Source organism: Juglans microcarpa x Juglans regia, chromosome 1D, assembly GCF_004785595.1.
Source record: "Juglans microcarpa x Juglans regia isolate MS1-56 chromosome 1D, Jm3101_v1.0, whole genome shotgun sequence".
Taxonomy (NCBI): Eukaryota; Viridiplantae; Streptophyta; class Magnoliopsida; order Fagales; family Juglandaceae; genus Juglans; species Juglans microcarpa x Juglans regia.
In genome coordinates this window covers 8,293,859-8,317,334 of record NC_054594.1, presented here as the reverse complement: position 1 = coordinate 8,317,334, position 23,476 = coordinate 8,293,859, and the positions used below count along the sequence as shown (strand labels likewise).

The following is a 23,476-nucleotide window of genomic DNA, read 5'->3' as shown; positions in this document are numbered from 1 at the left end:
GTTTATTATAATTAGTTTAAAATTTTTAAAGGTAAGTGCACACAAGATGTTTGATAAAATGTTTGAATTAGATCTTAACAATAAAAAACGTGTGTAATTTTTTATTTGTTGGCTTTGAAGTCTCGAAGCAATAAAATCATAGTTTAGAGAAAGTTTTATATTTTAATATAAATAAATGAAGTGAAGCTTAAAATTAAAAACAAGTTAAATTGAATAGTTTAGATAAAAATTTAATTAAAGAAAACAATAGTAGCCAATGAAACAAGGGCAAGTGAAGTTCCCAAAGAAGGCGCATCTTACGCCTTGGCTCAGGGGAGATCCCCGGAAAGAAACAAAAGAATCCATTGGTAATGACAACTTTGGTTCTTGATCGGATTGGAGCATAAATGCAAACTAGGTTTGCCATTTTATGCATGATAATATATGGGTTTTTGTATTAACTTGTAATTATCATTACTTCAATTGGAGTGTAACATATGAACTACAATTGTGAGTGATAGCGGTGAACTAATCGAGTATTTGCATGTATGGCCCACCCAATTTTATAATTATACAATTTCAGTAATTAGTAAATTTGGTGTTTGGAGCACGAAAGCATATCAATATTTAGTTTTCTTTTTTACTATGAGAAAATGTAAAAATATTTCTTTGAAGTGGGAATTTAGATGTTTTCTAACAAAACCTATATACACATGGTGTTGGAGTTTTTGCACAACCTTCACTGGCACACAAGCTTGCATTCCTCCCCTCTCATGAAGAAATGTTGTTTAGTGACCATAATATGGGAGTTCAATTCTATACGTATATCAGAATATGTTTTCGGTTCTTGTTTTAATGTCTTTTTGCTAATTTTTTATTCGGACACTATTTTCATACTTCTACTTTTCAGTTAAAGTAACAAGAAAATGAGAATATGCCCTATATATATATTGATTCAACTGATAGGTAAATTTTTAAATGTCCCCCTTGTTTTCTTCAGGATATGATAGTTGAGACTGCTATAAAATGGACAAAAGTTCTGAGAACCAAAGCTATTGAGACAAAGTTTATAAGTGTTGATCTCAGCACAATCATGTTCATCATGGAAAGAGGCCAAGATACAACTGATGTATGCTTTAGTTCTAAGTACAGAGAGGTTAAGATCCATTTGTTGCTGACATTTTATTACCACCGCGTCTACCAAAAAGCTTGCTCATCAATACCAAATACGCTGCACTTTTGCATAATATTCTTCTCACCACTCAATGACACAATCTTTAATCAATTGTTTCTTCTTCAAATTATTTTTGGTGCTTGGGGTATTGTGAAAACGATGACAAAAAACTAAAAGTAAACAAGAAAATAAATACATGACAGAGAATTAATGTGGTTTGACAACGTACCTATATCCACAAAGTTGCAGAGGATTTTATTTTGCTAAGGAATCACAAATTATACTTTGGGGCAAAACTTTTTTGTTTAGTAGGCCAAACTATTCATAATAAGCATATTTATAGAGTTACACTGCAGAAACCCTAATTTTTACTTTTCTGCGATATGCACCTGAGCAAGTGTCGAGTGCGTCTCAAGCGAACTCTCTGTCTGATGTTCCTTCGAGCGATCTATCGAGCAAGACTTGAGCGAACTCTCTGCTTGACCTTCGCTGGAGCTACTTGTCGGGCGAACGTCAAGCCAACTTTCTACCTAGCACTTCTCGAGCAAAAAATAGTGCAAAAGCCTATCAGCCTAAGTCTACGCTCTATAGCACAAACCTCATTGAAAATCTACTAAAAAATCGTAACGAATCCTTGTCTTGTCGGGTCAGGTCATCAAGTCGGGTTGCCAAAACAATAAACCAGGCTTCACAAACCCAACAATTCTCCCACTTGGAGACTACTGCAACCAACACGTCACCATCTGCCCCCAAAATTGATATCCTCCACATTTGCTACTCATAGCCCCTATCTTCAAGTTAGAAGACCAATTTTAGTTTCTCAAGTGTAACACCATTTTTCAACATATCACTAGGGTTCTTGCTTCCACAGATCTTCTCAAGTATCAACTAGCCATCATCAAGTAAAGTACGAATGGAATGATACATGATCTGAATATGCTTAATCTTGAAATGAAATGCAGGATTCTTGACAAGGAATATGGCACTCTGACTATTGTAGTAGATAGTGTCCTTCTCATTCTTTTTAGCCAACTCCTATAAGAAACCCTGTAGCCAAATCATCACCTTTGAAACTTCTGACACTACAACTTGCTCAACTTCTATAGTAGACAATGCAATTATCTTCTGTAAGTTAAAACCCCAAGACACGACAGTACCACTCAGAGTGTATACAAAGCCTATGGTATTCTTTTTGCTGTCAGTGTCACCAACCAAGTCAACATCAACATAACCTTGTAGCTCCAGACCCTCTCCAATGAAACACAAACACGTTTATGAGGAGCCTATTAGGTACCCAGAATCCACTTCACAGCCTCCCAATGTTGTCTTCTTGGATTACTCATGTACCTACTCACAATTTTCATTACAAGGACAATATCTGGTCATGTGCAAACTATATCATACATAAGTGAACCAACAACTAAAGCATAGAGAACCTTACGTGCAGTTGTATTCCTCATCTGACTCGGGGTGACTGATCCCTGCTAAGTCTGAAGTGGCTGCCCAAGGGTATGCTCACTGATTTGGCCTTGTCCATGTTGAATCTATCAAGTCCCTTTTTCATAAATTCTTCCTGTGAAAGTCTCAATTTTCCCTTGACTCTATCTATGACGATCCTCATACTAATGATTTTTTTTGCAGTTCCCAAATCTTTCATTGCAAACTCTTTTGACAATTGTTTCTTCAGATTATTAATCTCCTCAATGCTGGACCTTACAATAAGCATATAATCCACATATAGCAACATATTGATATAGGAGTTGTCAAAGTACCTAACATAGCAACAATGGTCTGCCTGACATCTGATGCACCCTGAACTGCACATAAAACTGTAAAACTTCTTGTACCACTGTCTAGGAGCTTGTTTTAGGCCATACAAGATTTTCTTCAGTTTGTAGACTAAACTCTCATTTCTTTATACTGCAAACCCCTCAAGTAGATGCATATAGATGTCTTCTTCCAAATCTCCATAAAAAAAAGTTGTGTTCACATCTAACTATTCAAGATGCGAATCTATAGCAGTCACCATTGCCAGTACTAACACGATGGTCATGATCTTTACCACAGAAGAGAAGATCTCAAAATAGTCAATGCCATTTTTCTGCTGAAAACCTTTCACAACAAGTCTTGCCTTGTGCCTTTACACCCATCATGCTCAGTCTTCACCTGGTACACCCACTTGTTGTGCAATACTATCTTCACTAGTGGAAGTTTTGTCAACCCCAATGTCTGGTTTCCTAACAAGGAATACATCTCATCCTTCATGGCTGACTCCCACTTGCTCAAATTTTCATCCTACAAGATTTCCTCACAGCTCTGCAGTTCCTCACCATCCGTCAGCAAAATATAGTTCAAGGTGGAGAACCGCGACAGGGGTCGAATAGTCTTGGTAGACCTGCGAACAACAACTTCAGGTGTGGACGACTCTAGACCTGACTGCGAAATAAAAGGAATGGGCACACTGGGCCCACTCTTCTCGTCACTCAAGCCCCTGCCTTGCACTGGAACCTCTAGTAGGTCATTCATGCTTACGAACTCAAACTCTTGAGGAGTCGCATTAGCTACGTTGTACCGGATCTGTCCTTGTACATAACTTTCTCATTGAAAATCACATTCTTGCTCCTGATGATTTTCGACTTTGCCCATCCTAGAATCAATAGTCAAATGCCTCATCTCAAGCTTGCTATGACTATCAGAATCAACATGAGCGTAAGAAACACAACCAAAAGTTCTGAGATGAGAAATTTTAACATTTTTTCCACTCCAAGCCTCTTCAGGAAGTTTGCACTCTAATGGAACTAATGGCCCTCGATTGATCAAGTAAATGGCAGTGCTAATTGCATCGCCCAGAATGTAGCTGGTAGCCCAGCATACAGGCTCATGCTTTTAGCATGCTCATTGATGTTTTTGTTCATGCGCTCAACAGCATCGTTCTGTTGTGGGTTCTTGGGGATAGTCTTCTCCATTCTAATACCATGAGCTGCGCAGTACTCCTTGAACCCTCAATTAATATATTCTTCACCATTGTTGGACCTCAAGCATTTCAGCTTTAGGTCTATCTCTATCTCAACTAGAGCTTTCCACTTCTTGAGCAAATTAAACATGTCAAATTTTAATTTCAAGTAGTAAAATCATACATTCGTATTGTGGTCATAGATGAACGAGACGTAGTATAGAAAGCCTCCAAGAGACGACACCGGGGAAGGCCCCCACAAGTCTGTGTGTATGAGTTCTAGCTTTCTTGATTTCAGTGCTCTACCACTATTCAAGAAACAGACCTTTTTTTATTTTTTCAGTATACAACTTTCACACATACCTAGAAAGTCTTTTGATAGCTTACCTTTCGACAATAGTTCTTTTATGACCTTCTAATTCATATGGCTAAGTTTCCACATCTCTTTGGTGCTCTCTATTGCGGTGGTAGCAATGGTGTCACTCGAACTTACTATCATGTTTAGAGTACTAGTCTTCTTACCCCTAGTCAACACCATTGATCTTCTAGTAACCTTCCATGTGCCATTGGAGAACACTATTGAATGGCCACAATCGTCGAGTTGTCCTGCAGAGATCAGATTTTTCTTCAGCTCGGGAATGTGTTTGACTTTTTGCAAGATCCACACATTACTCTTAGAGAATACGATGTCAACGTCTCTCATTCCCACCACATTCAGTGCCTCTCCATTAGCCAAGTACACATTCTCAAAGTCACCATCAACATACATAGTTCTACATGATTTGTCGATGTGAAGAGGTGTGAAAGGAAACCCCACTTAATCCAATATCCAATCATCGACCGAAATATGAGCTGTAAGTAGTAGTGCATCATGTATTTCTTCAGTTACCAGGTTTGCACTATCGTTCTCCATCTTCTTCAAATTTTTACAGTAACTTTTTATGTGACCAATCTTGCCACAGTTCCAACAAGTCGCCTGTTGTCCAGGCCTTGGCTTGTTCTTGCCCCTATTCCTTGACTTTGATCTTCCTATGTTTGAGTTCCTATCATGTGTTCTCCTCAAAGCATCAACATCCAATGTGGAACTTGACCCTAAGGTCTTGCCGGAGTCCTTCCTACGCACCTCTAGAGAATCAAATCACGAATATTATCATATTTTAATTTTGTCTTCCCGGCAGAAATACTAACAGTCATTCTCATGGTTTCCCAGCTATTTGACGATGATGCTAGCAGTATTAGTGCTCGAATATCATCATCATACTTAATTTCAATAGAATATAATTGGTTGGTGACAGTATTAAACTCATTTAGATGTTGGGCAACATATGTATCTTCTGCCATCTTTAGATTGAATAACTTCTTCATTAGGTGCACCTTATTATTCGCAGACGGCTTTTCTTACATACCTGACAAAGCCATCATGAGATCCACTGTGGTCTTCTCCTTTATAACATTGTGTGCAATTGATCTCGATAGTGTCAACCGAAAAACCTCCAAGACCTGTCGATCTAACAGGTTTCAATCAGCATCCTCCATGTCGTTCGACTTCTTCCCCAATAGTGGAAGATGTAGTTTCTTTCCAATTCCCATAGAGGTAGTCATCTATCTACATCCTCAAATATCCGAAGTCTGTGCCGTCAAATTTTTCGATCTCAGATATATTCACTTCTTCCCCTACCATCGTTCTCCTTCAAACCTGAACCTTGGCTCTGATACTAGTTGTTATGAAAATGGTGACATAAAAATTAAAAGTAAATAAGAAAATAAACACATGACATATAATTAACGTGGTTCAACAATGTGCCTATGTCTACAAAGTTGCAGAATACTTTATTATACTAAGGAATCACAAAATACACATTGGGACGAAAAGTTTTTGTTTAGTCGGCCACACTATTCATAGCATATTTATAGGATTACACGACGAAAGTCTTAATTTTTACTTTTTTGAGATATTCGCTAGAGCGGAGGCACATCTCGAACGAACTCTCTGTCTAATGATTCGCTCGAGTGACTTGCCAAGTGAGACTCGAGTGAACTCTCTGCCATTTGCTTGAGCCACCTATCACACGAACAACGAGCAAACTTTCTGCTTGACACTTCTCGAATAAAAAAAGTATCAAAACCTATCAGCCCAAGTCTGTGCTACATGGCATAAGCCTAGTTGAAAATCTACTAAAAAATCGTAATGAATCCTTATCGGGCTGCCACAACAATAAACCAAGCTCTACAAGCCCAACATGGGGGACCCACCTAATCCATGATAAATGATGCTTGTTTCTTTCTTTCTTTCTTTCTTTTTCTAATCATCAACCAGCAAATGGTCTTTATCATTACAGGGAAAAGGAAAAAAAAAAAAAAAACTTCATTGTGACGGCCATTATAAAATCACAGATGTTTTGGGCAAGAATAACGGCTTGCTTCCTCAAAACATTTAGTGTACTCCCCTTTGGTTTGGTGAACAATTATTGTCTTACCTGAGTGTCAAATGTTTATGTTCTCAAAATGCTTACATGACTGCCCTTCTATTTTCTGGGTTGAAAGATTTTGTGTAGAACCAACCATTGGCATATGAGATCAAGATTGGGGATAAAGTTTTTTGAAGGCCTGGAGATCCTCCATTAGAGGAAGTTCTTGAAAATCTTGAGAATGAGAAGAACAATGTGCGTAGTAATGCTAGTCCTATAGAGAATGACAACCTTAAAGAAGAGTTGTAGTTAGACCAGTAATCTTCCTGGTGTGCAACTAGTAATTGATTAATGCTGTTTTCATCAACTTTGTAGTCTCTTTATTGTATCACCTTTGAACCAGTTCAAGTTTGTCATTAATTTAATGAGACCTTTTCTTCAATCTCATGCTTCTTGGCCCCACTCATGTTAAGCATCATAAGATAATTTTATTTTCTTTTTAGGATTTTGATGTATTAGGTTATTTTCCTTCATGGCCATAAATGACTAGCTCTTGCAAATATGAGCCTTACTATATATATATATATATATATATATATCAGTTAGGGAGCAGAAGCATATGGTTGGGCAGACATAGGATGATGATAGTGTGTAGTATAGTTTGTCTCCTGTTTTTTCACTTCGTTCCCAAAACTACCAAAATTATCTATAAAACCCTTAAACTACCAAATTTTAGCAATTTGCGTGCTCGATCAAGATCTTTAAATATAATGTTAAAATCGATGAAAAATACAGCATTTGCGACAATCATAACCCTTCATAGAGTCTGGGCTATCTCGCTTTACTCGAACCATGCCATTTAACAACTCAAGGAAGAAAGCGGATGATTTTCACTTTTCAGTAAGAAAAGAAGTCAAGCGGATGTGAATCTATGCGTTGGAAGTAGCAATCATAGTATCTGTGAGGGCACTTCCTTTGGATATTAAAAAAATTTCAGAATATCCACAAATAATAATGAAATAATCTATAAATAATAGTAAAATATTTTGAATTAAAATATTTTATTAGATTAAAAAGAAAACTGAATAAAAAATTAAAAAATTAATTGAATATAATTGTTTAGTATAAATTTTATTTAGAAGTTTGGAAATGTTGTATAGGGTTTTGTATTTTGTTTGGAAATTTGAAAAAAAAATTGTAATGATTATATAAAAATTTTAAAAATTTGAAATTAAAAAGCATTTTGTGTTTAAATGATGTTTAGAAATTAAATATCAGAAAATACCTCATAACAGTTGTTTAAGACATAGTTAACATTGAAATGGTACAAACTGATGAGGTAAATTTTCAAGCATCCAATCCATATATGTAGGCCAGCAACCCGACCTCGTACAATCGGGTTTAGCCCCGACCCGACCCGACCCGAACGATGTTGTTTATGGCGCCAAACCGACTCGAACAAAATGAAATCGGGTCAAACCGTACGATCCGACCAAAAAAAAAAACACTCGAGAGATTTTCAGGGAGAGTGTGGTTGTGACGCAAGGGATTTTCAGTTTTGATGCGGCGGCTTGGGTTAGGTCGTTTCCTTTTTCTAAGGTCAATAGGAGTTTCGACTCTTGAGTCGGCGAGGTAAAACTCGAACTCGTCCGAGGTGTAGGCTGGGATGAGTGGCGCAGCGGTGGCCCTGGCTCTTATCACAGCCATAAACAGTATAACAAACTGTAATTGCAAGAGCAAATAAACAAATTACTCTCAAATAATCTTCTATATACAATAAATATATAGTAAAATAAAAATGAAGAAACTCATTCAGGTACTCAGGTGGGTTGATAAGAAGAGTTATCACAAGCCTCTTCAAAATTGGTCGCTTTCAAAAAAACATCAAAATGCAATCTTTTCTTTGGTTTTAAATTGTGATGGTATTGCACAAAAGAAATTATTACCAACTCTTCAAAACCATATACAACCCACTTCTATCTTCTTCCTACTCTCCAATCCCATGCTCCTCGCTCGCCTGCAAAACCCGTACTGTTATGACCTCCATGACAGTGAAAATAAGAATAGTAGTTGTCGAGGAATGAAGAAGAAGCAAGTTGGACAGCGTCGTTCACTAGATGGAGAAGAAGCAAGCTAGGCGGCGTCGTACCAAACCCTACTCTTACAGTCCTACTTGTATCCTGCGACCCGAATAAGCTCTGCGCGTGGTCTCCTACGCAGACGCCTCGTCCAATGAAGGCAACCTCGCTTACAAATCGATCGGCCAGTTGGAGATGGGAGGCAGGGTTCTCATCCTAATTTGGGAGGCTAGGGTTTGTGAACTGAATGTAAGTATTATTTTATAGTCAGACGGGTTGACACCCAAAACGCAGACCTGCTACTTAGTCGGGTTGGAGATCCGAAAAGATGGCACCGGATAAAAGTCGGGTCGAGTCGAGTTATTTTGCTCGGGTTCAATGGGTTATCGGATTATATGCACAGCCCTACATATATGTACGTGGTCAAGAGTATCTAAATTGGTTGGAATCATCGCATTTCTTTCCATAGATGTGACATAATTTCCTTAAAGTTTGCCTCCTTCTGTATAATTGTACGTTCTCATAGACTGTCATATGCAATGGACTATCTTTTGCGCATGATAATGTTGGCTTCGTAATTACAATCCCCTCAACTAGGAGACCATGAACCAGTTGAATGACCATAATCAAAATCTAACAATTATTTGTGCATGATCATGCTAACTCCTCTGTAATTCAAAGTTCCTTTATTTCTCAAATACCTCTGATATTTTGGTTAATGGTACAACCTGAAGAAAAGCAGAACGAATTTCTGAATTTATTAATCATAACAAAATGGCACCATGAATAGAGAGAGGGAGATTTTTTAATCACCTACATGAAATGGGTATTCGAAACTTCGACAGGCAACAATTAAAAAGAAAGGATGGTTATTTCAGCTTCTTGGTAAAGTCAGAGAGCTGAAGAAGATGAACCCTGGGAATGGTAGCAGCTTCATCTCTCTCTTTTTGAGTGTTGTACCCCCAATCCCCTGCCCCAAATAACCCAGCTTAGCACTCAAATCCCCAACAATTTTACCAAAATAATGCACGCCAAAGAAACCAAAAGCAACAAGGAAGAAGTAAGAGAAGATCATGATGGATGCTGATCAGAGAGAGTTGAGAGATTACCGAGATACAAATTCCATCCATCTAGTTCGGGCTCTTTGATGACATTCTTTAGGGTTGCTAGTCGATCTTCCACAAAGCTGGTTAAAATGGAGTGAATTGATTTTGGTTCAGTTCAACTTTTTTTTTTTTCAGGCAAATACAATTACAACAGAACAACTTTATGTCAAGTGTTTATATGACAGACCACGTAAGCAACTACGTAACTTACTGTAGAGTCAATCCTTGGTGCTCTGGTTTCTTTTGAAGCTGCTTCAGCACTTCTACCTTGGGACTGGAAAGAGTATTTGGAACAAGAGCGAAGGAAAAAGAAGAAATACATGTGTTACTAACAAAAGAAGAGAAAAAGTTCCCTTAACCAAAGAAATGAGTGGGCCTTCTAACCCAGTTCCAAGGCCATATATTCTCTCGGAAGGTACTGTTACTCCTGCAAGCTCTCGCAGTAAAGCATCTGCAAATCGGCTCTGAAATGGGCAGAAGGAGAGGGATGGATGACATGTAAAAATATCTAGTATTTCTAAGGATGAAATTTTGCAAAGCATATCTCACCATCCCACTATCATCTCACTATGCTTATGTGGAATTTTTTTTTTTGATAAGTCGCTATGCTAATATGGAACTGTCAATTAACCATGCCAGGGTTATGAATAATGCCAGACCAGCAGAACAGGATAGAAGAGGGATGGGGGTATAGTATATAGCATCTTTCTTTGCAAAATAGGAAAGATCAATCTAAACAAAAATGTGAGGCATTGAAGCTGCTTTAGCGGCATACTTAGTGTCTCCTTACGGAGGGAAAAAGAGGTCATACCTGTTTCGTGGTAACTATATACAACTTCGAGCTCGCAAATTTCAGTGCATCAGGAACACCTGGATAGAATCTGGAGAGATACATCCAAGTCTCAATTATGGAGATTTTATATGACAATAGCAATAAAAAAATTATTGGATTTACAATATGCATGTATTTGGGGAACATTACTAGAACATATTCTTAATTTGGATTAGGCACAAATCTATTGAAGCAAAACCCTTCATGTCCTATACGATGTACCCCCTCCAGAAAAGGGGGGTTGTTTGAGATGAAACCTGAATAGCCAAAATGTGCATAAAGAAAGACTAGCACTGCAAAAGAGCCAAAAAATAAACAAGACAAAAGAAGACGTTCTGAAAGTCAATCAATGAACTTGTAGAAAGATGCCAATGATCCAAAGTACATGTACTTCCAACTGTAACGAGTATGCACCATTTCTTAAAAGAGATTGCAAGCATTGTAGATTATTCCCTGATGCAACTTCTGATTACCCACAAGTATGCAAATTTCACAAGCAAACAACCAAATTGGTTTAAAACTCAAACTTGGTAAGCCCTGCCAAGAGATGCCAATAATCCAAGAGATACTATGTCCAAGCATAACCAGTATGCTTCATAACTTCAAAGAGATTGATCACTTGTATAATATCCCCCAAATGCAACTTTCTTCCAAGAGTTGAAACATTTCCTACAAAGGTTTCTTCAATCTCCATGCGACTTTAACTTTTTCTTCGCATTTTTCTTCTTCTTTCATGGATTGTGTGTAAGGTTAAAAACTTAAAAGTAACTTGATAAGGAATTTCCAAAATTAAATGATCACAAGGTACCCTTTTTCATTACTTTACTCTTTCTCATTGTGTGTTTACAAGGGAAGTTACATGATCAATCCCATCTCAAAAAGCTTGATTACCTATTTGCACCAATCCAAGTTCTCAAGTCCTTCTCCAGCCATTCGTCTCTAACCTTTCCGAAAAGATCCACCAGAGCATCCTTTTTCTCATCCCATTCTTCCATTATGACAGGTTTTAACTTCGACCAATTCTCCAGTATACCGTCAACTGTGAGTCCCTCTGAAACCTTGCAGATAGAAGCACAATCATCAAAACCATGAATGCCAGGTTGAGTCTAAGAAATTGAAGATCAGTGCTGTTGTGTTCAAGAATAAATGATGATATGAGTGCCCCTATCTGATGGACAGTTCATATTAGAGTCGAGTGCATGTATACCCACCGAGGACTTTCGTATGGAAGGTATTCTCATCTCCAGTAATAACCTCACAAGTAAGAGATTTTCATATCCAGTTTCCACCACAGGTCGAACCTGCCAGAGTGTAAGACAGGAATCCATTCAAGGTCACAATAATTCTGATATCACCTTCTCCAATAGAAAAAATAAATAACAAAAAGAATAATATTAAAGCAGCCTATTGTTCTTACTTTGCAATTCCCTCTCAGTTCAGAAGGGTTTCAACGATCACCAAAACAAACTGATGTGTGTGTGTCATATTCTTCACTTTATGCTAAATGTGAAAATAAATTCGAGACAATCATTTGAAGTGAATACATTATGGCCATCATGGAGAGTAATTGATCACCATAATTTGTATATCACACCGTTCTTTATAATAGCATGAGAAACAAACTGATTGTTCAGGTGTTGAACATTCGATAGGAAAGGAAAAAGAAATCACAATCTTAAAGGAGGCTTGGCACATATAATAATGGAATAGCTTTTCCATTTGTTTAGTTGGGTTTAATGACAAGGAATAGCTGTTCAATAGGAAATAGTCATTCCTTAGCTATTCCTGGGGTATTGAATTTTTTTTTTTTAAACAACCTGTTTTTTTTCAAAACTTGATTAAATAAAAATGAAAGGGTGGCTACCACCACAAACTCATTCCCTTATGGGCCCCTGGCTTTGTGCAGTAGTCAGCCACTTTTTTCCCTTTTTATTGTTTGGTTTCCAAAAAATAGATTGGGTGATTATTTTAGGGAAAAAAAATTAGGGCCAGAGTATTCTAGAAACTTTAATCTAATTTCAATCAAGACTTCATGTATTGTCACCAAACAAAAGCATAGTAATGTCCATTTTAATTCCTTCCCATTCGAGTACCAAATGTACTCTTAGTTGTGAAATCAGGTGAGAAAGTAAATGGCACCTTCAAATAGGATGAATCAACAAATGATTATCAAGTATCAATTATACGGTATTAAGTCTAAAAACGCTAACCAATATTCTCATTATAATTTCATGGAAGGAAAGAGATAGAGAGAAGAGTTTGAATAAAAATTCAAAAAAGACAGTAAATGAAGCTGGGCTCTGTATTCCATATACAACCAGTCCTTTTGCGTAAAGAACCATTAGATTGCCTAAATCATAGAGTTTAGTTCTACCTAGTTGGAATAATATGAACTAGCTATGAGATCTGGGTTCATCTATGTGTTTTCCTTAGCGTTTGAATTTAAAATTATCACCCAAAATATGAGCACTCTAGAAATAGGACCTATCATAAGCCCTTTTCCCCCTTTTACATAAAAAGTTTCTTTTTTCCTTTCTCTCAATTCTCAAAGACTTTGCTTCCATCCTATGAACCCCAAAATAAAAACAAAGACTTTGCTTCTATATCTTGAGCCAACATTTGTTATATAGTCGTTGTCTTGTTCAATGATCCATGAATAACTATTAATCTCTACCTCTGAGTTCCATGAGATAAACCACACTATAAGTCTTTTTTTTTCTCTTCTTTTTCTGGATCAATCAAACGTTTACTGAAGTAAATCAGGAATCAAAGAAGTTCAGCTCAGTATTAATTTCCGTCGCATGAATTAGCTGTTTCAACGCAGGTCTATCTCAATTTCCTAAAATGTTTTTTCTCAACGAATAACTCTCTTGCCAGTATAATCAGCCGATTAAAATTTTCATCGTACGAATGCGTACAGTTTCATGGGCAAAAAGAGAGCGTTGGAGCTTACTATATACATCTGATCAACAATCCAATCCTCCGTGGTCGAGTCTACTCCGTCGAATAAAGTAGGCCATTTCACTTTAGCAGCCTACGAGCATTTAGCAAAAGCAAATAGCAAAAAATCACGATAACTAAAAATTCAAGATATTATCTCTTTTTTTCCTCCGATTTTCTTAGCAATCAAAGGAATAATTGAGAGAGCGAGAGAGACAGAGAGGACCTTGACAGCAGAAAGAGAGCTCTCTCCGCAACTATCACATAGAACTCCATCGAAGTCTAGGGCGTATAGATCCCCCATTTCTTCTTTCTGGCACACTCTCGCCCTTGCAAATTTTACCTCTTTTTATTTGAAGATAAATGTATGAATTTTCTTAATTTTCTCTCTTGTCTGATCCGCTGGGAAGACTCGAAGACGACGAATCAAGTCGCACCACGTATTATTCAGTATATTCCCTCTGGACCAAAAGAAATAGAGTGGCACTACACCAAAGGTCTTTTGGATTAGATGGCATAAGACCTCGTCTTCAAATGAGAAAACATTTAAACCCCCACCCTTGTACCAAAAAAAATTTAATGGTATGTTGGTTCTATCAAAATATAAGTTTGTAAATAAATTTATTTATTTTTTGATTATGTCATATTTACTCACACATATAATATAATATAATATAATAATAGATGAATGCTTGATTCACAAAATAAAACTCAAAAATTGATGTAGCTTGTTGTGATGTATTGAATTGTGAAACTATTTTCATTATAACGTAAATCTAACTTATCACATTTAAGCACATCAATTTGTAAATTTATTTTGTAAGTTATTTTTTGGAACCTATGGTAAAGCTCTAACATAATATAAAAATGTAATACTCCATATTGAGTGATGGGTGTCAATAATTAATAATGTATGAGATCTCATATTGTTTAGTATAAAGAAGTTCTAGCCCTCTATTATACTTTTTTTTATACAGGGGTGGGGGGTGAGGGGTTTCCAATCTAAGTTTTCCATTTGGAAAACCGGGCTATATGTCATCAGGTCATTAGACAATTAGCTCTATTATAGTTGTAATAAAATTTTGATTATACCATTGACTAATCCTTTAAAAATATTAACTCAAATGTAACTTGATTCTTTTCTTAGAGTGCTACAAAAACTTTTAATATGCGGCTAAGCAGGAGAGCGGGTATTCTCATTGAAAAGAGAGAGAGAGAGAGAGAGAGATTTCTTCATCATATAAGATTTCAAATTCTTGATTTTCAATTTAAGAAATTTGATCATCACCTATTTATTTGACATATATATTGTAACGTTGTAATGCCCTGTACCCGTGGGTAATCCTTCTTACATGATATATGGAAATATAGACTCCCAACAATACAAACATAACTCCAAATGACACATTGAAATGGCTCTATAACATGTAAAATTCAAATATTAAAAAATATACTATCCTCCACAAAGACATCAATGTACTCCTCCAATACAAATTAATAAAGAATTTCATAAAATCTCAATAAAAGCATTAATATCCCAAATTACCAATCCAAAAGAAAGTGACAAATTTTCTAAATAGCACCATTTAAAACTTTTGTACCTTTGCACTTATTTCAATATGTTGATATATTTGTGTTTCTAAAGTACTTATTCCCATGATTACTATTCTTGGTTCTTCAAAATTATCTAAAACATATTGAAGGTAATTGGGTAAGTCATCTACAACTCAGTAATTAGTGAATATATACTAATGTGCAGGCATGAGATAGTTACAGAGTGTAGAACAAATTAGAATATCCAAAACTATCAAAGCAACAGTTATAAATATTTATTTGCAATAATAAAATATACAAAAGTCATTTGACATAAGCATAATTGAGCAACATCATAATAGAACAAATTTCATATTAAACTCTTGTGATAGGATTGTGCTATTCCTGGTGGTCAAACCAGGTAGAAATAGAAGTTAAATCTTTCCCTTTCAAACTCAAGGTGCTGATTGTGCATACAAGAAAGAGACCATGCAGAAAATTACTTTTATTTTCAAAGTGAGTGCACTCAAAAATAGAGATGTTGGTACCAACACAATAATAGAGGCTACAAGATTACACCCATAGTAAGGTCAGGACGGAAGCAAAAATAAAATGTCACGCCAGAGGGTATTTAAATGCAACATCATATCATAACAGAGTCTGAAAAATATAAATATCATATAATCATTTACATATTTCATATTAACTTTTTATATAGTTGAGAACAGTGTACAAAAAATGTTCATGTCTATATCAGTCATAATAGAAATATACTTCCTTTTCTAATTTGGATACAAAGAGTAGTGCAGAAAATGACCGATGTTGATTTCATAATAAATATGCAAATTTTTCATAAAATTAACATCAGTCAGTTTTAGGCAAAGTCTAGCATAGAAACACTGCTTTCTTAAACTTTTTAACATTTATGAACTTATCTTACAACATAATCAAGCCAAAACCAATCGAAAGCAAGACCAAATTAGTAAAATGTATAAATTAATAAAATTTTAACTAACACGTCAAAAACAAGACAAAACGTGCTAACTCCAAAATTCCCAATTTTCTAACATATTACTACACAACTTCAAGGTCACCCAAAATAACTTTTGGGGCTACTTAGAAGTACTACAATTATGAATATGTCCATTCAAATATTTTATAAACAGTTGCTACTCAATGAGCCGACCCATTTAAATCAATTCTAGCCACGTCATCAAATTTGCTTATAGAACTTACACCAAATGATTCTTCATAAAACATCAACCCAAAACCTTCGGCTACCCAACATGTATGTCTTAACTCTCCTTTCCACTTCAGCAAACCCACGACAGTTATCCAATCGCAACTCATCCTCTATGTCTATAATACACTCAACACCATCTCCAAGATCATATACCATTCTGAACCCTAACAACAACTATTAAAATCCCTAACACTTGCTCAACCAAAACATTAACTCCACAATGGCCCAATTATACAAATCCATAACTATCACTAGGTATCCAATCATCTGAAATCCCTCTCGACAATGCCATTTCAACATGCTCAGATTTTTTCCAAATATCTATGATCCATTAAAATCACCAACATTTTATCAAACCAATTGTCAACTCAACACTAGTAAGGTCTAGGGATTTACCTATTGTTAATTGTGACCCAGCTCGAGTTTGAGGAGGGCAAGGGTATGCAGCGTGTAATCAGGCTTGACTGCATGGAACATTCATTCGATTGGGTCATAGTGGCAATGCGGTGGAGTTTCTATTATGGTTACAACATGAAATGTGTGGTTGCTGAGAAAGAGTGACAGAGAACATGAAAGGGGCAAATAGACAAAGACAGGGACAAAGTGGGCAAAGGAAGCTTACTGGCGCGATGGGTGTGTGGGGTGTAGTGAGGCTTTATAGAATCGAAGACAATGCAACTCAGCACTAGGTTTGGCAAAAAATAAGGAGATGAGAGAGAGAGAAAGAGAGGAACCGAGACGTACCTTGGTGGCATGCAGCGGCGTGTTGGCTCAAGTGGCCTTCGCTGGTCACCGAGGAGATCTTAATCAGAGACAAGGAGATATCAACAGAGAGAGAGAGAGAGAGAGAGAGAGAGAGAGGACTTACCATCGTGGCTTGGCATGGCATTGCAATCGATGACGGGAAAGATAGAGGTGGCAGCGCTGGATGTTCCATGGTGTGAAAATGTGTAGAGAGAAAGAAAAGAGAGTGTCAGGATGGGGAAATAAGGGCTTAGTGAGGCGAAGCTTGACTGTGTCAGTAGACAGAACTGTGGCAAGCGGTGCAATACAAATTGAGACAGACAATGTGGCGATGGGTGTGGCGGTGAGTGGCAATCACAAGGAAGAAAATGTGTGTGTGTGTGTGTGTGTGTGAGAGAGAGAGAGAGAGAGAGAGAGAGAGAGAGAGAGAGAGCAAAGAGAGAGGTGTTGAAGGGTGTCTGTGTAGGAGGAGACAAAATAGAGAGACAGAGAGAATGAGATGAACGGAGAGTGGAATAGGGAGAAGGAGAGTAATGTAAATGGAAAGAAGAATGAGGTTCCAGAATGGAGATGAGGCATAAAAAAAAAAAAGCGAAAAGTGAATGAAAAGGGATAGCCAAAACTCTAGGGACTAAACAGTGCATTGCACTCTTACGCTAGATTTAAAGACATTGGGCCTTGGGCTTGGGCCTATAATCGGCTGGGTCATTACAATTTCCCCACCTTAAAAAAATTTCATTCTTGAAATTTGTACCCCGTGACTATACAATTCTGCTATAGGTACCCGGCGTTGGGTATCTTTGGTGGAATCGCTGACGTGGTATTATGCCATGACAACCATTATATTAAAAAAAAAACACAAATTGAAACACAAATAAAATACAGCTGAAGAAGGGGTAAGAGCACAAAACACGAAATGAAACCCAACCCTAGAGCCTTCTAGCTTCTGTGAGAGAGAGAGAGTGTGTGTGTTGGTGGTCGTCGTCGTGAGCATTGTTGATTTTGGTTCAACTTAGTTGAGGTTTTTTCATTTTAATAGGTCCCAGATGCTTTCTAAATCTGTTACTTTAGAAGTCAGATTTATTGCCTTTAGCGACATTTTTAGTGCCTCAAGTGCAGCATTTTCATTTGGGCTTTTATTTGAGCTTTGAAGGAGAACTCACTGTCAAGTTTCAGGCTCTTGTTCGTGGAAGAAGGGTCAGACATTCTGATTTGGGGCTTCAAATAAAAAGTGCAATCTGGTGAAGCCTCTGGTAATTCTTTTTGTTGTCTCTGCGTGTAGTAAATTAGTGAATATGGGTATTGTTTATTAGTTTATATCATATGAGACATTCTTTCTGCTAAGATTTTCTTTCCATAAATATGTCTGCAACTTGACTATAAAGGCCATGTTTATGGAGGGTCAACGATTCCACCGTGTTTAAGCACTTTGGTTTGGGGGAATTTTTTATTTTAAATTGAAGTAAAAGCGTTAATTGATAGGCAGCTTGGGTGTTATTTATTTTAGACTTTTTTTCCTTATGTATGATATGTTTCCTTGGTGAACTATAACTATATTTTGTTTGCATAATATCATACTTTCAATGCTAAGAAATAGCGTTCGAATGCTCAATCACATTAGACGAATGAAGAAGCAAAACCTCATGTTTTCATGGTCTATGGGAATCAGATTCAACCTTCTACAAATCTGCGATGTTGCTCTACCTGTGGTGTTGTCCGAAGGTAAATGAGGGTTGCTCGTGCTCTATTTGCTCTGTCTGTGAAGAAGGGAAGGGAGGGAGAAAGCAAAGACTCAGTGAGATAGAGTATATGAAACGGAACGTTTCATTTATACATGTGGAAGGATGGGTACACGGGGGAACCCCCCTGCTAGGTACAAATATACTTTTTCGTGACTATAACTAATCCCCACGGACTTAAAGGGTCAATAATCTATAAATCCATCTTCCATAGGTTCTTCCATTATGACCATAACTAGTTACTCCAATAACACATCAAGCCTACAATCCTATTGTAGTCAAAACATACCCTACAACACTTACGGATCCTAATAATTATTATCTCATAATTTAGGCATCATTTGGTTACACAGATGAGATTAGTCCTGCAACCCAAACTGAAACAAGCAGGTTTATGCACGACCCGACCCAAAACACCTCCATCCAAGGGACAACTAGATCCAAACCAACCTGATCAAAATAAAACCGAGTCGAACCCGTATGACCCGACCAGGTCTTGCATTGTGAAAGAGAAGAAAAGGGGGGCTTGATGGAAGCGTTTGAAGACGAATCCAAGGGACCAGATGAACCTCTGGTTATTTTTCTTTGACGAGCAAATACTTTACTTTGAACCTGATTTCATAATGATCAACCTCCTATATGTATTGAAACATATAAACTAGTATTGGATCTTAGGAAACGCCGAGATCTTACCATCGAACTCGTTCACCAAATCACCATGCACCGCCAGAGGCCATCCCCACCTGAAGTCATTTTCGTACATGGGGAATCTCGGGTAACTCCTTATCGTCATCGATGCACCGTCGAAGTTTTCCAATGGAAACAACTTCGGCCCACTCTCCCAATTCGCTACTCCTCGGCAGACCGTGGAGTCATCATGCACAACCACATTTCAGAGCAAAAGATCGGTGCACCCGCAGATCCCGAGACAGAAGCTCGCTGGCTGCAGCACCAAACAATCTCCACCCAATTTAGTGCTTTTGAACATTTCAGTGCTTTTGAGAAACAAAACAAAGAGTAAATATAAATAACGAAACAATGGATTGAGGACGGTGGGTGTTGGTGATGAGAATCCAAACGTCGGGAAGGTTGGGATCGAGGATAGTAGGATACTGAGGAGATCTAGATGAGGAATAGCGAAGTCTCATTCCTAGTCCACGCCTGACCACACACACAAAGTTCCCAACCCATGGAAGAAAAGAACCCCCTCCAACAGTTGAGCAAAAGAGAGAAAGTAAGAGAGATTAGTAACCTGGGCCAGGAAAGTAGCAACAGAGGGTAGAACGCAACGAAGAATGCGGAGGCTATGGTTTCGCAGTGGAGAAGAGACTATCCAAAATCGGTTTCGACGGATCTGACTTTATAAACCCATTTTTAAGTTTTAACTTGATGAACCTGACTTTTGTCGGGTGGGCCCAGTCAGGTCACGCAAGTTGAGCGGCCCATCGTGCTTCTTGTATAGGTCTAGATGAGATGAGAAATATGTGAATAATAGTGATATAATTTATGAATAGTAATGAAATAGTATGAGTTAAGATATTTTATGGGGTTTTGAAAAATGAGACAGAAAAAGTTGAATAAAAATATTATAAAATTAAAATATTGTTAAAATATTATTTTTATTTTGGAATTTGAAAAAAAATTGAATTATTTTTTGTATTTTTTTTTTTTGAAAATTTGAAAAATTTATAATGATTAAATGAAAATGTTAAAAATTTGAAATTTCGAAATTGAAAAGTATTTGTATTTAAATACAGTTTCAATGTTGAGATAATATGAGATAAGATAGGATGAGATGATCTGTGAAACCAAATGGGGCTTTGGATTACCCTGTCCATTTTTTATGCCTAAGGTTCAACTTCCAAGTCTCTATCGTACTCACTTTTGTCAGTTGCTAGTCGTTTCTAATGTTAACCATTAATAACCATAAAATGTGTATTGCAACACGATCAACCCCTGCAGGGATTTATAGTCCCAAATTTTAAATTTATAAGTGATCTCAAGTCACAACGAATTCATCAAGATCCTCATTAAATTTTACTCTCACACCATCATATTACTAAATATCACACTTCTGCTGTGCACTTTGATAATTTTACTAAAATGCCTAAAGCTAAGACCTCTTTGATCATTTCAACACCTATGGGAAAGACCACGTACCACATTGTTAATATCTAAATTTGCACAACAAAGCCGGATTGGAGGAAATAGTCATTTTCAGCCCACGGAGGTGATTCGGTCTAAGCCCGTGTGATCGAAAAACCCATAGACGTGGTTTGGGTGTCGATACAGTGCTTGTACGTACATCTACGAGAATAAGAAATAAATAAATAATAAAATATAAATAAAAGGATAGGCATACGAATTTACATAAGTTAGCATAAAATTCTACGTTCATGGGTCGTTTGCATGAGAAATACACTATGATGGTGATGTTACAATCTCTCACGCCTCACATTTCTCTCACTACAATGGAGGAAATTGAAAATTTTGAAAGTTGAAATAGAAGCCATCCTTATGAGGAGACAAGATCTTTGGAGTCATTGTGTAGCTTCTGTACGTAGTAGAGTCTGTCCAAATCTAAACAGACATCTTTTTTTTTTTTTAGATATCTCTTTCATTTCTTGAAGTAATTGAGTCAAACTTATCTTATAAAATTTTTTTCTTTTACATCTGAGTCAAGTTGTTTTATCTATGGGCTTGAATATTGGCCTTAAATTCTTGGCTACTGACTTTATACCCAACGCACACTTTAATAGATGTAGACTTTGCCTCCCAAAACCATATACTCTCACACATGTTCCTAGATTGTCTCTCTCATCCCTGAGTCAAAATCAACATCCTCAAAAATACATCGTGATCAGTGACAGCATACTAGTACCAATCAACCTAAACACACTAAACACACAAAAGAGACTCTCCTCTTTTGATTTTGGGATATCAAAACTATTATGTTGGGTAGAGAATATGTTTAATCCATTCTAATGGAAGGGAAGGTAAGCAAAAACCAAAGTATCAATGGGCCAAGCACAACATCTTCGTACATACCCCTCAATACAAAAAGGACATCTTAAAAAGAGATGTTTCGTTTTTTCAAACTAACAGACGGTTCTTCACATGGCAGATACCAAGTTGGGAACTCAGCATCAAGGGGCCACCAACTAACTTTCGGCATGTCTTGTAGCTTTCCATGATTTTTTTCTAGTTTGTCTAGAAGGGACTTCATCTTTTTTCAGCAATCATTTGTACATAGACAAAATAAACAGGGGGCAGTCCACCGTTTTCTTCCTAGGTGTATTTTTCCCTATCTTCAAAGTTATGTTTCTTTTTCTCTTGACAAGTATTAGGTTTATACGCAAATTATTTTTAAAAAAAATTTATATACTGATATGACTTAATATAATATATCAGATATATTTTATAATAAAAATAATTTTATAATATGATAGATCACATTAAATTATATCATTATGTAAACTTTATTATATAAAAAAATTTGTAATATTTGTTTGAGGTATTTGTTGCAATCTTCCCCCTTTTCATATTGTACTTTGAAATTGTATTAAATTTATTTTTCTCCTAAAAAAATTATCCATTGCATTAGAGTCCTATACTTTGTAGTAGATCCTTTAGTGTAAAGACTTGAATGGATCGAAGATCAACCCGCCTATCTTATTATTGTATTGAGCATTTTCCTTTTATTGATTAGGGAAATAAAATACTAATATCGTATTGAATAGTGAGATATTTTTAATTATTTTAAGAATTTTTACATATTTTTTATTATTATTTAATATTCTATCATTATTTTTTTATTATTATTCACAGAATACCTGAGAATACCTCACTACCAATACACAACCTTAAAAATCATAACATATATAAATATTTTTAATGACATAACATTTTAGCATAAAATATGATTATAAGGGGTGGAAGTTCCCTAATAACATAATAATTATACAATGATGATTGTATGGTGCGGTTCAAGTTCATGTATTCATCAGTAAAAAAAAAAATAAAAGTACATATATTCATTATTTATGGTGTTTCCTATTACAACCCTCAATGATTTTTTTTTTTTTTAATTGCAAAAGAAAACAACAAGAGAGAACAATCATGTACTTAACATTTGAATTTTGGTCCCATCATCATCGTCGTTGCCATCCTTTATTTGATTTTCTTCTATATGCCCGTACTTGAAGAATAATGACAACGATGATCCTTATTTTTTGCGTTGTTCTCTTTGTAAGTCGGTGCGGGCAATGTCGAGGATATGCCCTTCACACCTGCTTATAAATACTACTTTTTTTTTTTTAATAATATAAGTTACAAGTCGATATGGTGGACACATCCTCCACGTTGATTTTTTTTTTTTTTTTTTTGAGTAACTCAATTCCATTCTATTAAACCAAAGAAATATAAGGAGAGAGATCCCCAACGTTACAATATATCATGGATGGAAAAGTATCTTTTGCTAACAAGTGAGCCATAGTATTATCATTTTTTCTAACATGAGAAACCTTCCACTTGGCAAAATTTTTTAGAATCTGTTTTGCCTCACATACAAACATATTTACACTATTACAACCTTCTTTTTCCCTTCTCAGAGCATTGATGACTTGTAGAGAGTCCCCTTTAATAATCACTTGAGATAAACCAAGCTCCATACCAAATTGTACTGCTTTAAGGGCTCAAAATGCCTCTGCTAGTAATGGGTCAGGGAAGAGATTTTTTTGATCCTCAT

At 36.4% G+C, this 23,476-nt stretch overlaps 1 protein-coding gene across 2 annotated transcripts; it reads right to left on the bottom strand.

Moving 5' to 3' along the window:
- Positions 1-9,030: 9,030 nt before the first annotated feature.
- On the bottom strand, positions 9,031-13,965 carry LOC121238655. 2 transcript variants are annotated; one of them, XR_005935149.1, is made up of 10 exons: positions 13,697-13,959; positions 13,484-13,564; positions 11,742-11,831; positions 11,422-11,588; positions 10,510-10,579; positions 10,083-10,162; positions 9,910-9,972; positions 9,702-9,778; positions 9,406-9,562; positions 9,031-9,320 (listed from the first exon to the last, which is right to left on the bottom strand). XR_005935149.1 is itself a non-coding variant. In XM_041135627.1 (9 exons), the coding sequence occupies exons 1-9, from the start codon at positions 13,772-13,774 to the stop codon at positions 9,462-9,464; spliced, it is 807 nt and encodes a 268-aa protein (XP_040991561.1). In that variant the 5' UTR covers positions 13,775-13,965; the 3' UTR covers positions 9,031-9,461. The 2 variants fall into 2 exon arrangements, 1 of the variants encoding a protein (XP_040991561.1); XM_041135627.1 differs by having other exon boundaries at positions 9,031-9,562; positions 13,697-13,965.
- Between the last annotated feature and the right edge of the window lie 9,511 nt (positions 13,966-23,476).

Excerpts from the sequence above, each read along its gene's own strand:
- LOC121238655 (XM_041135627.1), bottom strand. The coding sequence starts at position 13,774 with ATGGGGGATCTATACGCCCTAGACTTCGATGGAGTTCTATGTGATAGT. Across the intron at positions 10,163-10,509 it reads ATATAGTTACCACGAAACAG|AGCCGATTTGCAGATGCTTT; the intron begins GTATGACCTCTT and ends TGCCCATTTCAG. Across the intron at positions 9,779-9,909 it reads CACCAAGGATTGACTCTACA|CTTTGTGGAAGATCGACTAG; the intron begins GTAAGTTACGTA and ends CATTTTAACCAG.